The following is a 15,925-nucleotide window of genomic DNA, read 5'->3' on the forward strand; positions in this document are numbered from 1 at the left end:
TTTGGTTCTTCTGTAATGTATATTATGTGTGCTGGGGACATTTTTAGAATCAAAATTTAATCTTTAATTATTTGAAATCTTACAAAGGCCCCTCCCTATCTCATCTTCATAAGACAGTGTTACCAAGGCCCCTCCCTATCTCATCTTCATAAGAATGTGTTACCAAGGCCCCTTCCTATCTCATCTTCATAAGACAGTGTTACCAAGGCCCCTCCCTATCTCATCTTCATAAGACAGTGTTACCAAGGCCCCTCCCTATCTCATCTTCATAAGACAGTGTTAGCAAGGACCCTCCCTATCTCATCTTCATAAGACAGTGTTACCAAGGACCCTCCCTATCTCATCTTCATAAGACAGTGTTAGCAAGGCCCCTCCCTATCTCATCTTCATAAGACAGTGTTACCAAGGACCCTCCCCATCTCATCTTCATAAGACAGTGTTACCAAGGTCCCTCCCTCTCATCTGCAGCCTAGAATTCAGGATACACCTCAGTTTACTCCATCTGTCATCCATCTTTGCAACATCCTGCCCATGTTTAGGGATATATGAAATATATGGATTTATGGAATTCATGAACCTTTCTTCCAATTAGCTCCTTGTCTGTATCACAGTTTTGCAAAAAGGGAAACATCTAATTGTGTACTTGTATTATTTTCTTGATATAATATTTTCTTGCAGCAAGTGAACAACCAAGGATAACACAGTTCATCTGGATAATGTTCTTAATGTTCTAAAGCACGATTGTCTTTATTCTTGTTTGAGCATGAATCATAGTTCCTGTCTGGTTTGTCACCCAACATATCAGCAATGAAACAGTGACCTGTTCAGTAGTTCGCTCCACAAACACATCACATGATCTGTCGTTTTTGATGTCGAGGGTCCACAGGAAATTCAGATCTCATTGTGTCTCTTCTTAAGAAGTAGCACAGCTGGCAACATGGTCTTTATTTGGCTTATGATGATTTTTAGCCTCAATCAAACTTGTAAGTCCAAATTCCATTTTTTTAATATATTTTCATCCCATAAAAATCATATCTGTGAAAAGGCAGCTCCAAAGGTTCAGTTTGTTTAGGTACTTCTAATGATGGGATGAATATTTGGAGGAAATTCTCTTTTAAGTGTTTTTCTGTTTATGATGTTCTAGGTCACACCTACTCGGCGCACCTCAGTCAGCCTGCTTCAGTAGTGGTAGCTAAATCTGGTGATAATGTCACTCTACGGTGCTCGTTCCCAAAAGACTTCAATATTTACTCTGTGTTCTGGTACAAGCAAAAACCAGGCAAGCAGCCGTATCCTGTCGTAACAGCACGGGCAGTCAGTGACCCCATATTTCATGACGAGTTTAACAGCTCACGTTTCAGGGTCAGTAAGTCAGAAAGCAGTCTTTTTCTGCACATCAGAAATGTACATGTCTCGGATGAAGCGGTTTATTATTGTGGAGTACTGATGTTCTTTGAAATTACGTTTGGAAATGGGTCACTTTTGACTGTCGACAGATTCACTACTAATGGTAAGATTACAAGCCGATTGAGTCTTTATGTGTGTTTTTAAACATGGAAATTCATAAAGCTCTCTGCATAATTCTGCACAACTAGTAGATATTAGATAGCAGCTTTCTTTACTCAGATTTACATTGTTTTCCAGGAGACAAAACAAATCATCTTATTCCAATTGTCATCTTCCAGTTTGGAGTAAAAGGCATCTTAGGGATATACATTACATATCTCTGCCTTAGGTCTATAGGAAATTAATGTATGTAATTTTTTATAATCTGTGTGTTTAAAATATTTAAAATATGTAGCATTTTAAAAGTTGTACATACATACACACATATAAACATAAACATGTATGCATCTGTCTGTCCTGCACAGATCGGATTTGGATCAAAGATTTGAACGACTTTGTCTTTGTTTGAATTTGTCTGTTGTCAAATGTTAAGGGTGAGTCTAGTTTGTCTAATGAGTTCATAAAGTCTTGTGGTGAGTCCTTTAGTAATGAGTGTTGTCTGAAGTCATAAGGTAATATTTCTCATCACTTTTATTATCTCAATTTTTTGCAGTAAATTTCTCTTTGAAAATCTGCAACAAGAAATGATTGTTTAGTATGTAAGCTTAAATTACATTAGACTGACACAGGGAAGTAAATTATCCAAGAAAGAGAAGAATCATACTTTGTTCCTTTTTCTTTATTAACCTCATCTGACAATTAAAAAAACAATAATGTTCATATTTGCAGAAGTCAGCTTTGGTTATATCCATGGAAATTCATTAAAGGTAGTTTCATAAAAAAATTATTTGGGGATTAAAGGTAACATATCCCAGTCCACACTTAACCCCTTCTAGTTATTGTGTAAAATCAAATCCAATTCAGTTCAGTACACTGTTCAGTACACCTGAATGTCACCTAAAATAAGTTGTTCTAGACCACACATTTTCTGTATTCACATTTGCTGTGCTAAAACACTTCCTGAGATACATGATTACTAGTGGACTACTTAGTGTGTGTGTGTGTGTGTGTGTGTGTGTGTGTGTGTGTGTGTGTGTGTGTGTATGTCTGTGTGTGTGTGTGGCAGAAGCCAATTAGAAATGCCCACAAAATAATAAGCCTTAATATCCCAGTGTTATACATTTTGCTCTGTCAAACTACCGAGTGGCACTGCGTGATGTGCATGGAAATGTGCATGGAACTGTGGAGACTTCATCAGAACCTACAATTAAGATTTACATTATGTTTCATTTGTAGAGTTTGGAATTATAATCACAGTGATTCATGACAGTTACCTTTTTTGCCAGTGGTGGTCTAATATGATTTTTTTTCAGGAGTCAAGAATGAATACTAATCAAGAGTAATCTTTTTATTACAAACCAGACAGACAGTAACTGGTAGGCCCTTCGATAACTTAAAAAGCATAGCCCATAACACAGAATGCCATGCATTTAACACAGTCATTTTCTAGGCATGTTAGCTGGCCTTAAGCATGAACATAAAATATGTAATGATGCCAACACACACACACATTCTCGGAACCATTTGATTAAAAAGATAACCCTAATAAGTCCTGTTATTGAAGCCAAAAGTGTTTATTGTTTTATCTCCCTTTGGATTGGTTGGTTTAGCTTCCATGGTTACATTTGAGCTCCACTTAATGTTAATTGGTAGGAAATTTTAAAATGCAAATATTTTCTAAAATTAGCATGCACATTTGTGTAATGTATATTTAGAAATGCTCAATTAAATGACAGTGGTCAGATTATTCAATGCTGAGCTTCTGTGAAATGGCTACATTTATAATTATTATAATATTTATCTAGAAATAATTGCTTTTTCGGGATACGTCTGAAAATCTCCCAGATCATTTTATACATGTACATATACAACAGAGACTACTAGATTAACATACATGTACATATACAACAGAGACTACTAGATTAACATACATGTACATATACAATAGAGACTACTAGATTAACATACACATACATACAGCGGGTGAAATAAGTATTGAACACGTCACCAATTTTCTAAGTAAATATATTTCTAAAGGTACTATTGACATTAAATTCTCACCAGATGTCAGTAACAACCCATCCAATCCACACATGAAAAGAAATCAAACCATAGATGTCTATAAATTAAGTAATGTGTAATAATGAGAAATGACACACTTACTGAAATGTGTTTAATACTTCGTACAAAAGTCTTTGTTGGTGACGGCAGCTTCAAGATGCCTCCTAGTCGCACTAGTCGCATGCATTATTCAGGTGTGATTTTGGCCCATTCTTCCACACAAACACTCTTCAAATCCTGAAGGTTTCGTGCACTCCTTCTATGAACTCTGAGCTTTAGTTCCTTCCATAGATTTTCAATTGGATTCTGGTCAGGTGATTGGCTGGGCCATTCTAGCAGCTTTATTTTCTTTCTCTGAGACAAATTTAGAGTTTCCTTGGCTGTGTGTTTGGGATCATTGTCTTGCTAAAATGTCTACCCTCGTTTCATCTTCATCATCCTGGTAGATGGCATCAAATTTTTATCAAGACTGTCTCGGTACGTTTGTCCATTCATCCTTCCTTCAGTTATATGAAGCGTGCCAGTGCCATATGCTGAAAAATAGTCTCCAAACTTCACTGTTGTTATGGTGTTTTTGGGGTGATATGCAGTGCCTTTTGACCTCCAAACATGGTGTGTATTATGGCATCCAAAGAGTTAAATTTTGGTGTCATCTGACCAGACTATGTTCTCCCAGTATTTCACTGGGAGTTGTTGAGCAAACTTTAAACACGCTTCAACATGCTTTTTTTGCTTTTTTTTTTTTGCAGATTAGTTCTGCAGTAAATAATTCATTTATAATTACAAGTCTAAGATGTCTAAGTGGTTGCTATCATGAGCACAGTATTAGCATACTCAAAACTCAATAGGGAACATTCAGTATATCTTGATTTTCTTCTTTGTTTATTTATTTTTGTTTTAATTGGTTAATCTCAAAACAACACTTCATTTGCATGAAGAGAGCACAATATCAGATGCTACAAATCTGAGCTCACAAGTGTGTTTATCATGTGAATGACCAAAGTGACCACCACTGAGCTGTCTAAACTGTCATCTCACCCCATAAAACCCTGGATGTTCTCTTTCAATCATTAAGTTTTGACTGTTGTTTGTTTGCTAAAATTTGCAATTTATTTTAGATCCCAGCCTGGATTAGTAGAAACATAATACACCTGGTAAGGCCAAAACAGGAACAGGAAAAGCTGAAGTTTTCCTGACTACCTAACTGAACAAGTAAGTCAAGTATGTGCATTTTCTCACATATGCAGTGGTGTACTGTTGTTTCCACCCCCATGTTCACACCTCCCACTCACTATTAACCATCCCTCCTCCACGCTCACAGGTCACACTAAACTATTGCTTCTGCTCCATGCTGTGGATCGTATGTTTGCTTGTTGGATGGTTATTAGAGGGTCTGACCATTTGTTTGAGGAGACACTTGATTGGCCTGGACCTGTTGGACATAGATGCACAAAGGTTTCTAAATAACAAATACTCTCATTACACAGTATTTTTGTACAATATTTTAGGAATTTGTTAATTACACAATGAACGTTCATATTTTTACATCATGTTCGTCATTCAACATAAACCCGTCTTATGTCAGTTAAAATTACACATCTGTGGCCTCAAAAGGAAGCAAATTATTATGCTTGATTATCAACAGATTAATTTTGAAATTGAAAATCTCTCTTTTAAGATAAATTATTTGACCAGAGACTGTTAAGTGAACCATTTGAACCACGCAATGTGACGCAGGATAGGGCATCAGCTTTCGTACTGCAAGTTCCTGGACAATACATAATCCTGAAGTTAAACCTGGAAAAGAACAATAACCAACAGGCTTGGCGGGGGTTCAGTTGTTACGGTACTCTCCCCAATCTCCTGGAATCCAGACAGCAGGACGTGCATAAGCACCTTCCTCCGGGAAGTCCATTAGTTGCCGAGGCAGTAGCGTCCTGTGGTGGTTGGTCATTGTGTAACGTTGGTGGCCCGAGTGCTGACGGACACGGAGCAGGACACACAGACCCCCTCGTCTGTGAAAGACGTTTATTAACATAAAACATGGACAACAACAGTGCCACTCACATACAACATCTACGGAGAACATAACTAAATAATGAACACTAAACAATGAACACGTACACATCAATACGGGACAAGCACAAAACCACATTACTGCTACAACGATGTGCATATAAACTGATGTGAACACAAAGTAGCAACAATGACCAACAAACGAGAGCACACATGGACAGGTGTTTAAATAGACACACAAAACCTTAACATTAAACCCTCTACACGTGTGTGCAATCGGGGGCTGGTGTGGTTATAAACAGAGACACAGTACATTTGTGAATCCCCCTGCATGATCCGGGCCATACCATGTGACTTATGGGGAGGAGCAGTCCGTGACAGAAAAACATTGAATGAGATGTTTCCTGGCTTCCTTTATAATGGTCTCTACAAAATAGCAGAATGAACAGTGTGAAGAGGAAAGGTGATTTAAAAAAAAAAAAAAAACTGGCCCACACTTATTAAAATACTCATCATTACTCAACTTTGTCAACTTTGACACTTTATACAACACTAAATCTATTTATACAACTGTATGTTTATGTTCAACTGAGTGTTGTACTGTTATGTTCTTTGACCAAATATTTCAGTGTCAATGAATTCTGGCCTGTATTAGTAGAAACATAATACAACTGGTAAGACCAAAACAGGAACAGGAACAGCTGAAGTTTTCCTGACTACCTAGATGAACTCTCATCTGTAACAGTGAATGATCCCAAAGGTTCCCAAATATTCCCAACCTTCACTGATACTTATGAAAGGGAAGGGAGCTAATAATCTAGATGATAGTCAGTAAGAGCTGAACATTTCACTTCAGAGTACATGCTGTCTTCAGGCTGTCCTCTCTTCACCTGCCCTCTTTTGGTTTTCCTCTCATTGAAATGAATGGCAGCATAATTCAGCTCTACAGCTGGGAATGAACGTTTAGTGAGCATCATTATGAGTGATGTTGATTTACAATGTCTTCTCATCCAAGGCAGTGCATCACATGCATGTTCTATTGCTTAAGTCAAGTATGTGCATTTTCTCACATATGCAGTGGTGTACTGTTGTTTCCACCCCAATGTTCACACCTCCCACTCACTATTAACCATCCCTCCTCCACGCTCACAGGTCACACTAAACTATTGCTTATGCTCCATGCTGTGGATCGTATGTTTGCTTGTTGGATGGTTAATAGAGGGTCTGACCATTTGTCTTGAGAACATATTTGATTTGCCTGGACTTGTTGGACATAGATTCTCTGTAATATAATCCAGAGTCTTTGTAATTAGTACATGTAGGTGTATGCACACACAGCTTTGTAAAGTAACAAATACTCTCATTACACAGTATTTTTGTACAATATTTTAGGAAATTGTTAATTACACAATGCATGTTCATATTTTCACATCACGTTCGTCATTCAGCGTAAACCCATTTTATGTCATCTAAAATGACATATCTGTGGTCTGAAAAGGAAGCAAATTATTATGCTTGATTATCAATGGCTTAATTTTGAAGTTTAAAATCTCTCTTTTAAGCTACATTCTTTGACCAGAGACTGTTAAGTGAACCATTTGAACCACACAATGTGACGCAGGATAGAGCATCAGCTTTTGTATTGCAAGGTCCTGGACGATACATAATCCTGAAGTTAAACCTTGAAGAACAATGACCAACGGGCTTGGCATGGGTTCAGTTGTCTCGCCATATGCATATACTCTAGATTCCTATGGTCCTATTCCTATTACTAAAAAGGGATGGTTAGCCCCTTCCAGCCAATGTCTCCATTTCTCCAGGGCTAATTTAATTGCCAACAGTTCGCATTCTCCTATCCCATAATTTTGTTCTGCAGGGGATAGTTTCTAGAAAAGTATGCCATTGGATGTCCCGTTACGTCTCTGAGAAAGTATGGCTGTGATACTGATGTTAGAAGCATCAGCTTCTACTATAAATGGGACCGTCAGATCTGGGTGTCTAAGGATGGGAGCCTTGGTGAAAGTCTCTTTTAGTCTGACAAATGCACTCTCCGGTGCTTGATTCCAACCAAGTTTATTAGAGGACCACTGAAGTTTCTTATGAAGTGTCAAAGTTTGCAAAACCCAGGAAACTCTGTAGCATTTTGAAGGTAGTGGGCAACGGCCAGTGAAGGATGGCTTCTATTTTTTTTTTTTTTTTGTCATCCATTGTAACTCCCCCATTGCTTTCTACATACTGCAGGAATGTTGTAGTAGTGGTATGGAACTCACATTTCTCCCCCTTCACATACAGTCCATTCTCCAGGAGAAGTTTCAATACCGATCTAATATGTTGGATGTGTGTCTTAAGGTCGGGTGATTAAATGAGGATGTTGTTGATATAAGCAATAACATATCTCCCTATTACCGTTCGAAGGACATCGTTAATGAAGGCTTGAAACACCAATGGTGCGACGCTGAGACCGTATGACATCACCTTGTGTCCTTTTGTGATCCGTATAAGGTTGTAAGCGCTACAGAGGTCAAATTTTGTGAAGAATTTTGCCTCTTGTAACTGTTCATGGGCGACTGGGATGAGCGGTAGTGGGTAAGCATACTTCTTGGAAATCAGGTTAAGGTTACGGTAATCGATGCTGGGGCATCTCTTCTTTACAAAGAAGAAGTCTGATGCCAGGGGGGGAAATGGATGGCTGAATGAAACCTTGCCTCAGTGCCTCTTCTATATACTGACCCATGGCACTCTCCTCTTCTTGGGAGAGAGGATATATGTTGCCTTGGGTAAGGTAGCACCCTCCAGGAGTTCAATAGAGCAATCACAGGAATGGTGAGGGGGCAACAGGGTAGCTTTCTTCTTGCTAAATATGTTAACTAGGTCCTGATATTCTTGAGGAGAAAAAACAATCCTGGTCATCAGCAGGACTCTCAGTCGTAATGGTGCAGAGTTTAAGTGTGGGTAAGGTCAAACAGTTCCTATGACAATAAGTCGACCACTGAGATATCTCCTTCTGGGGCTGTGATATACTGGGATTATGTTGTTCCAGCCATGGAGGGCCCAGAATGACTGGGAATGATGAAGCTTGTAGGACAAGAAACGAGATGAGTTCAGAGGAGAGTGCACTGGTGGAGAGATATGGTCCCATCTCCTACAGGTGAACCATCCAAAGCGGCCCGGTCAAGGGTCTTGGGTAATGGCTCTACAGGGATGTTCAGGTCTTGTACCAGATGGGCGTGAATGAAGTTGCCGTCTGCCCTGCAATCAAATAGGGCCGTTAAAATAGGTGATAGAGTGTGAGAGCCAACATAAACTGGCATCATAAATGACTTAGCAACCATACTAAGTTTGTGCTGGGTCACAACCTGAGCTTGTGGGGAGGAAGTCTTGCTTCCTCTATGATTTCGTGATGCATTACGGTTGGGTTTCAGATGACATTCCCTGACTAGATTACCTGCTGATCCACGGTAAACACATAGACCTTCTGGGAGCCAGCACAATCACTCCTCCTCAGATAAGTCACATTGCATTGACTCCACCATGCGTCCAAGTCTAAATTCTGATCTAGGACTGGGATGGGGGTAGTTGGCGCAAGTATTACCGGATCTCCATGGTCTTCGTTCCTGGAGGTAATTATTCAGATGGATTGCCAGAGCAATAAGTTGGTCCAACTTGAGCTCATCATCCCTGCAAGCAAGCTCATGCAAAACCTCAGAATTAAGGCCATTTCTAAATTGTACAATTAAAGCTGCTTTGTTCCACCCACTACCCACAGCTATGGTGCAAAATGCGTGTGCATAGTCAGCTACAGTTCAGTTGCCTTGGTGTAATTTGATTCTCCTTTTGCTCTTTCCCTCGTGTGCGTGATCAAAAACTGTCCTAAATAGAACGATAAACTCATCGTATGAAGAGGTTTGTACACTCTCCCATATGGCTGTAGCCCAATCTAGCACCTTGTCTGATAGATGAGAGGTAAGGAATGAAATTTTCTCTTGCCTAGAACAGGGGGAAATTCTATTGCAGTATATAGAGCATTGTTGCAGAAAACCACGACACCTTTCAGGGGAGCCATCATATTTCTCGGGCTTACTCACTGTGAAGGTTGGCTGAGAACTGGTGACCGTGGCAGCTGAAACCAGTGTGTGGATTAACCAGGTAGAAGGAGTCATCATCTGTAGCCTGGAGGTAAATTCCCTGAGACAATGACTGAGTTCAGACAATTGTGTTTGTTGATCCGCCTGTTGTTTAGCCAGCGTGTCCATAGACTGCGTGAAACCCTCAGGCACCTGCTGGTGCTGATTGAGTAGCTGACCCTGGTTTGTAAGAGCCTCTTTCAATGCCTCTGAATCCACCGTCTGCATGTTAGTGAAGTATTCTGTGACGTGTCTGACAAAATCAGATGCTTGCAGATATGAAACAGGAGGTTGATTTATTCGTAGTTCAGGGGTTTTGGAATAATCCAGGATGAAGACCAAAAGACCATATAAAGGGACAATCCAAATCATAGAGAATATAACAGTCTGAGTCAGAAACCAGAAGAGCAATCACAAAACGAACCAGGCAGAAAATCCAAAAGGGTCAGACAAAATACAATAACAAGGAATACAAAGACAGGGTACGGTACACAGAAAGACCATCCAAAATAATGCTCAGTATGCTTCAGTAAACTGTCAGCAGTACTTTGCAATGAATGAGAGTTTGGAACAGTCTTATATACACCAAGAGTCAGGACACACAGGTAAATTCAATATTCCAGTGACACTGATCTGATTGGACGCCTCTGATTGGCTGAGTCATTGACTGGGTGATGAACAAGTTGCTGGGTATTGTAGTCTGCTAGGGGATCTGGTGGTGTGACACATAAAGCTGTCTATATTTATTTATGCTTTAATAGTTTTAATTTGATATACACATTTTTTCTTTCATACTTTCCAAACAACAGATGTCATCTATGCATCTAACATAATTTATCTTAGAACTAAATTAGTTGTTGTTTTATTCTTTTAACATTAGTCATTTGTTTGCACATATGTACATATATGTGTGTGTATTGCAAAATGTCTTCAACACTCGCAGGGTAAAAATCTTCGACACTCGCAGGGTAAAAAGCTCCAACATTCACAAGTTGGACAGTAGAATAACTCAGCAAGACGCGTCTCCTGCTCGGCCGAACGGTCAGGAACAGCGCAGAACTCCAAACTGACCACATCCTCGGGAGTTCCAGCTCTTTTTATCTTGGGCTCATATAATGCAGCATGACTGAAGTCTTTAGCATGCAGATCCTTTTGGAGCAGACAAGAGAAGTCACACATACACACACACACACACACACACACTCACTCATATAAGCATACAGAGACATAATATATTATATTACAAATTATATTACAAATATATTCATCCTCTCCATACTTTAAATTAAAAAAATTAATTATATATATATATATATATATATATATATATATATATATATATATATATATATATATATATATATATATATATATATATATATACACACACATACATATACACACACACACACACTATGGTAAGTAAATTGACCCACACACAAATGTTGATTTCAAAACTTATGCTTCATGATGTGTTTATATAGGATAAATAGATTGTGCAGATACCCAATGTATTAAGTATAACCCAAATGCTTTGTTTTGCACAAAATGAGTTTACAGAGAAGTGCTGATGCATGACATATCACAAGAGCTTTTTTTCTTTAGGTAAGTCACAGGGCCAGGCTGGGTTTCCCAATATTGATAAATCTTTTAGATTAATGAAGCACTTTATGAATGAGATGTGAAAAACATTTCTTAGTTTTGTGAGTGGTTCCTGAAAGCCTATAGAGTTGCTAAACTCTAAATTGAATCTGTTACTCCAGCAGTCTGTAGGAGCAAAGCAGTCAACATATTAGCTACTGCCTGAATTCATGTAATACAGATTAGATTTTACTCTTCATATTTCAGTGCAATCAGCAAAAGAACCATACGGGTAGCATACCTGATCTTGAAGCCTGTCTGCCTCTGGAAAAGCGTGTGTGACAAGATGAGATTTTACGCCTTGAAATCCATTGAGAAGAAAAGATGTGTCAGAGCCATTTCATTTGTGGACTGTTTTTTTTTTCACCTGAGTCAGCTCACCTCGGCAGTTCTTCCTTTTCCAGTTCCATAAGGTCAGAGTGACGTTGCAGATCACAGAGATCCCCAGTCCCAGTCCCATACCAACAACAGGCCAGAAATGCATTGGACACTCTTGGAAAGAGAGACCGGTGATTAGCACTGAGGAATGGCAACAGGTGGCCACAGCACAGTATCAGAGAGGCTGAGGACACTCTTGGAGAGGTTGCACACACAGCTGTGTGGAGAAGAGCTGATCTCACACTGATGGCTGCTGTTGTGATGAGTGTAAATGATTTTAGGATGGGAGTCTCCTGCAGCAGCTCTGAACCAAAGCACTCAGAGTTCTGCTGTTGTCCTCTCAGAGACATTGACTCTCCTGGGGAACCCTCCCCAACACTGGACTTTGGGACTCTAGAACACTGATATGTTTAACTCTGTATGGCCTAATCAATATAGTACAGAATGTTTAAGATCTTTGTTGATCTTGTTTCCACTAATACATTTAGACTAACAAGGACTACCTAAGAAAGGTCAACGTGTTCATGATACAAGTACGAAAATCACTCTACTGAAAAAAACATCAAATCAAATCCCAATATTTAAACTCATTCTCCTTCAGAAGTCTTGCTTGATATGATGTATGTCATACTTTGAAGAATTATTATCTTAACGTACGTTATAATTGCTGAAAAAATGAATTGATTACCTGTCACATCTAAGAATGTAACATATGAGAACCTCATCACTTTCAAATCCATCATTACGCAGAAATACATTCCTTCATCGTCTTCAGTAACATGTGGAATTGTCAATGACATGCCACTTCTAATTATTTTGAACTTGGACTTATCAAGCGGAGGCGAAGCCGTGGCCTGCGTGCCTGTCAACACTGTTCCCACTCGCTGGGGGTCCTGGTGCTTTAGTGTTTGCTTGTACCAGGCCCACAGAGCCTGTCCAGACTGTGCTGTCAGACTGCAGTTAAGGGTGACATCTTCACCAGGCTTAACTGAGACAAATAGTGGCTCAGAAAGGTCCAAAGTCTGAGCAGGATCTATACAAAGAAATTGCCAGAGGTAAGTCAATAAAGAGAAAAAGAATTTAAACTAAGTTAAAATAATAATAATAATAATAATGCATCATTAATTAAAATCACCTATTGCTGGTAAGTTCAAACATTAAGGGCAATTGAAAAAAAAACTACTTACTTGTTTTGCAGAGATATAAAATAAGAATCCAGAATGGAGCCATCAGTGAAAAAGAAACAAACTTAACATGAGAAAAGACAACATGAGAAAAATGTCAGAAAGCAGCTGAGAGAAGCACTAGATTCTATTAGCTGATTGGTGGCAAGAGCTTAAATCTCATTGGCTGGCAACAGTCACAAGGTCCTGCTTTGGGTCTTTGTCATATAACCTTGTCTGGTCATCAGTGGACCATTGGTCTCCTTTATATGGAATTTAAATATTTGTCATTTGTAATTTGAGATCCCTAAACATGCCAAGAAAGTGCTGTTATGGAATAGGAAGATTAAGTGATATGATGTGCTGAGGGAAATTAACAAATTAACGTAATGACATATACAACATCACTAGATAAGCCATAATCAACCCCACGTTACAGAAAGCTACACCGCTACATAGTTATGCTCACAGCTATACTATAAGTATTTAATTTTAAAAAATGGTGATTTTGGTTTGTGTCAGGTCAACAACACTGGCACTCTCACATTAAAACAATACCAGGAAATGTAAACGCAATCTTCAGGAGAAAGAATAACAAAAACAGCTAACTCTACAGGTTTTCGTCCTGTATACTGTACGATAAATACGTTTGTCATAAATATCAGTATAACAAAGTGCTCAGTGCAGCAGGACACATATACAGGGCCAACTTTAACAAACTCAGCAATCCACAGTCTTATAAAGAACAGAGGCTGGCTGAGTTTACCTTGGTTAATACCAGTTACTAGTTAATAATTTTTTTTAATGACAGTGTCAAGCATGTGCAGCTATCTGATAGTAGCTTGACGCAGGTCACAGGGACATTGTATTATTAGCGTACTGACAAGTGTAATCACCCCTTAAAGACAAGTATCTGCTTCATAACACAACTGTGGCTTTGATATTATGATTATCTTTTTTTACATGCTAAGAATTTTAAAATTTGATTACAAATGTAAGATTACTGCATGCCTTTCATTGCAGAGCAGGATGTCCTTTCATTGTCTTTGGTAGTATTAAGGATATTCAGATAAACGCCACATGTAGTCTTCACTTTTACTGAATCTGATGAGATTTTGGTTTATCCATCTAGCACTTATCTTACTTCTTGGGGCTCCTGCATCAGTCATTGCTGGTAAAACACCTATTTGAGTCATCTCATCACTGCACTGTCCATGTGTCACTAAGAGTACCACTTCTGCCTACCATAACTGAGATGGCTGGTTCTCAGTCCACTGATGTTACTCTGGGTTTGAGCAGGAATTGTACAATAAAAATAAATTTGGTAAGGGACAACAGGACAAATATTAAACTCATGCAAAGTAATAATTGCTGGTGATTAATTCAAAATTAGTAAGTATTAAACAAAACAGAAATTACAACCATTAAGGACAGATGAAGATATAAAGATGAAAATCTCTTATATGCCTTGTACAGTAGTAAAATATTTATTCAGAATGGAGACATTGCCAAAAAAGAAGTTAAGCAAAACAAAGGTAAAGAGGAAGTGATTGACAAACCTTTGCTGGGCTCATGAGTTCATTGGTTGGCAAACGTCACATTGTCATTCTGAGGCTACTTGTGTTATAACCTCTTTTGGTCCTGAGGTAATAGAAAGAGTGTTTACAGGAGAAAAAGGTTTAAATGTTGAATTAGAAGTTTCCTATCTTCCTTTCTAATGGTCTCTACCAAACATCAGAATAAACTGTGAAGAGGAAAGGGGCATTTTTTTAAAAACTGGCCCACACTTAAAATACTCATTACTCAAAATATTCACATTTTGAGTGATTCCCTACATCAGTGGCTTTCACTGGACCTTTCAAATGTGAGCTTTAGAAGTTTGTAAGCAACTTTGATACATTACACATCACTATGTTTATGAGTGTTGTACTGTTATGGTCTTTGGCCAAATATTTCAGTGTCAATGCACAACTCTATGAGTGTTCTCCTCAATTAGATAGTTAGTCAGTTTGCTGTCTGCAGAAAACTACAGAGAGCCTCATAAGTCCCAGTCACTGTACATATTTTAATCAGACATATTGTGCCATGCTTTAACATTTGCTTTAACATTTTAACATTTAACTTTGCATGTTACCACTCATGGACAGCAAAAGGCAATATTTACTTTGGTCTGGGGTATTACTGCCAGAGGTTAATTCAGTTTGTATACAGTCTCTTATTAACTGCCCAACATAACTACTGCCAATAAGTGCCAGTTCAATCTCCCACAATCAGTGATACGTTGGTAATGTGTTGCCTCTGTTCTGTCCTTCCTCTGATCTTTCTCCTGTGTATGGTTTTATCACCAGGCTGCGTCTGTCTAACTTGCGGCATGTCAGATTAAAGCATTGGCGTTTGTTCATTAGTGTCACTCCACGTCTTGCGTGCTTCTACATCTGTTCTTCTTGTTTTTAAAGGCGTTATATCTTTTTTTCTATCCTCTGTCCACCCCCTCCCCTCGCCCAATGTGGCTTCTTACCACACCTGTGATGACTCTAAGTTGAACATCCGCACCCCCACTGCTGAACGCTGTTGTCTGCCACTCTGCCTCGCCACATCCTTCTCGTAGTCAAACATAACACCATGCACTTGAGCAATTTGCCCCAGTACTGCAGAGGTTGCGTGGTTTTGTTTTGTTTGGGTTTTTTGGGGTTTTTTTGCGTTTTAGTTGCCCTGGAACCTTCACACTGGTCAGAATATAGAGAGAATATTTCTCAAATTCATACTTAGGCGCTGCGTCTCAAAATTAACATACAACACACACAAGTGTGCGCTTCAGTTTAGCGTGTATACTGCCACCCAGTGGTTGAGCAACTGGAACACCTTGCCTTGTTCCCACAGCGACGTTTTGCATGTCAGTACATGCATTGAAAGACATGATAATTGGCCAATATCTATTCCACCCTCACTGACATTTTATATCTAGATTATTGCTTCAAAAATACTTGAAGAGTTACTGTCTTCAAGGGCAGTTTCGCTGTGTGCTCTTTCGTTTTC

At 38.9% G+C, this 15,925-nt stretch overlaps 2 long non-coding RNA genes and 1 gene segment (V, D, J or C); 2 read left to right on the forward strand and 1 right to left on the reverse strand.

The window, feature by feature from the left end:
* Positions 1 to 860: 860 nt before the first annotated feature.
* On the forward strand, positions 861 to 2,228 carry LOC118242262. The segment is given in 3 exon segments: positions 861 to 983; positions 1,145 to 1,510; positions 1,645 to 2,228. Coding segments are annotated over 3 exon segments (519 nt in total).
* Positions 2,229 to 9,986: 7,758 nt separating this feature from the next.
* LOC118242263 lies at positions 9,987 to 14,632 on the reverse strand. The gene is made up of 4 exons (XR_004776714.1): positions 14,449 to 14,632; positions 12,914 to 12,974; positions 11,590 to 12,759; positions 9,987 to 10,856 (listed from the first exon to the last, which is right to left on the reverse strand). It is a non-coding gene; the product is annotated as an uncharacterized LOC118242263 (long non-coding RNA).
* Positions 11,115 to 12,500, forward strand: LOC118242264. The gene is made up of 2 exons (XR_004776715.1): positions 11,115 to 11,312; positions 11,556 to 12,500. It is a non-coding gene; the product is annotated as an uncharacterized LOC118242264 (long non-coding RNA).
* Positions 14,633 to 15,925: the final 1,293 nt, after the last annotated feature.

Source organism: Electrophorus electricus, chromosome 12 (genome assembly GCF_013358815.1).
Source record: "Electrophorus electricus isolate fEleEle1 chromosome 12, fEleEle1.pri, whole genome shotgun sequence".
Taxonomy (NCBI): domain Eukaryota; kingdom Metazoa; phylum Chordata; class Actinopteri; order Gymnotiformes; family Gymnotidae; genus Electrophorus; species Electrophorus electricus.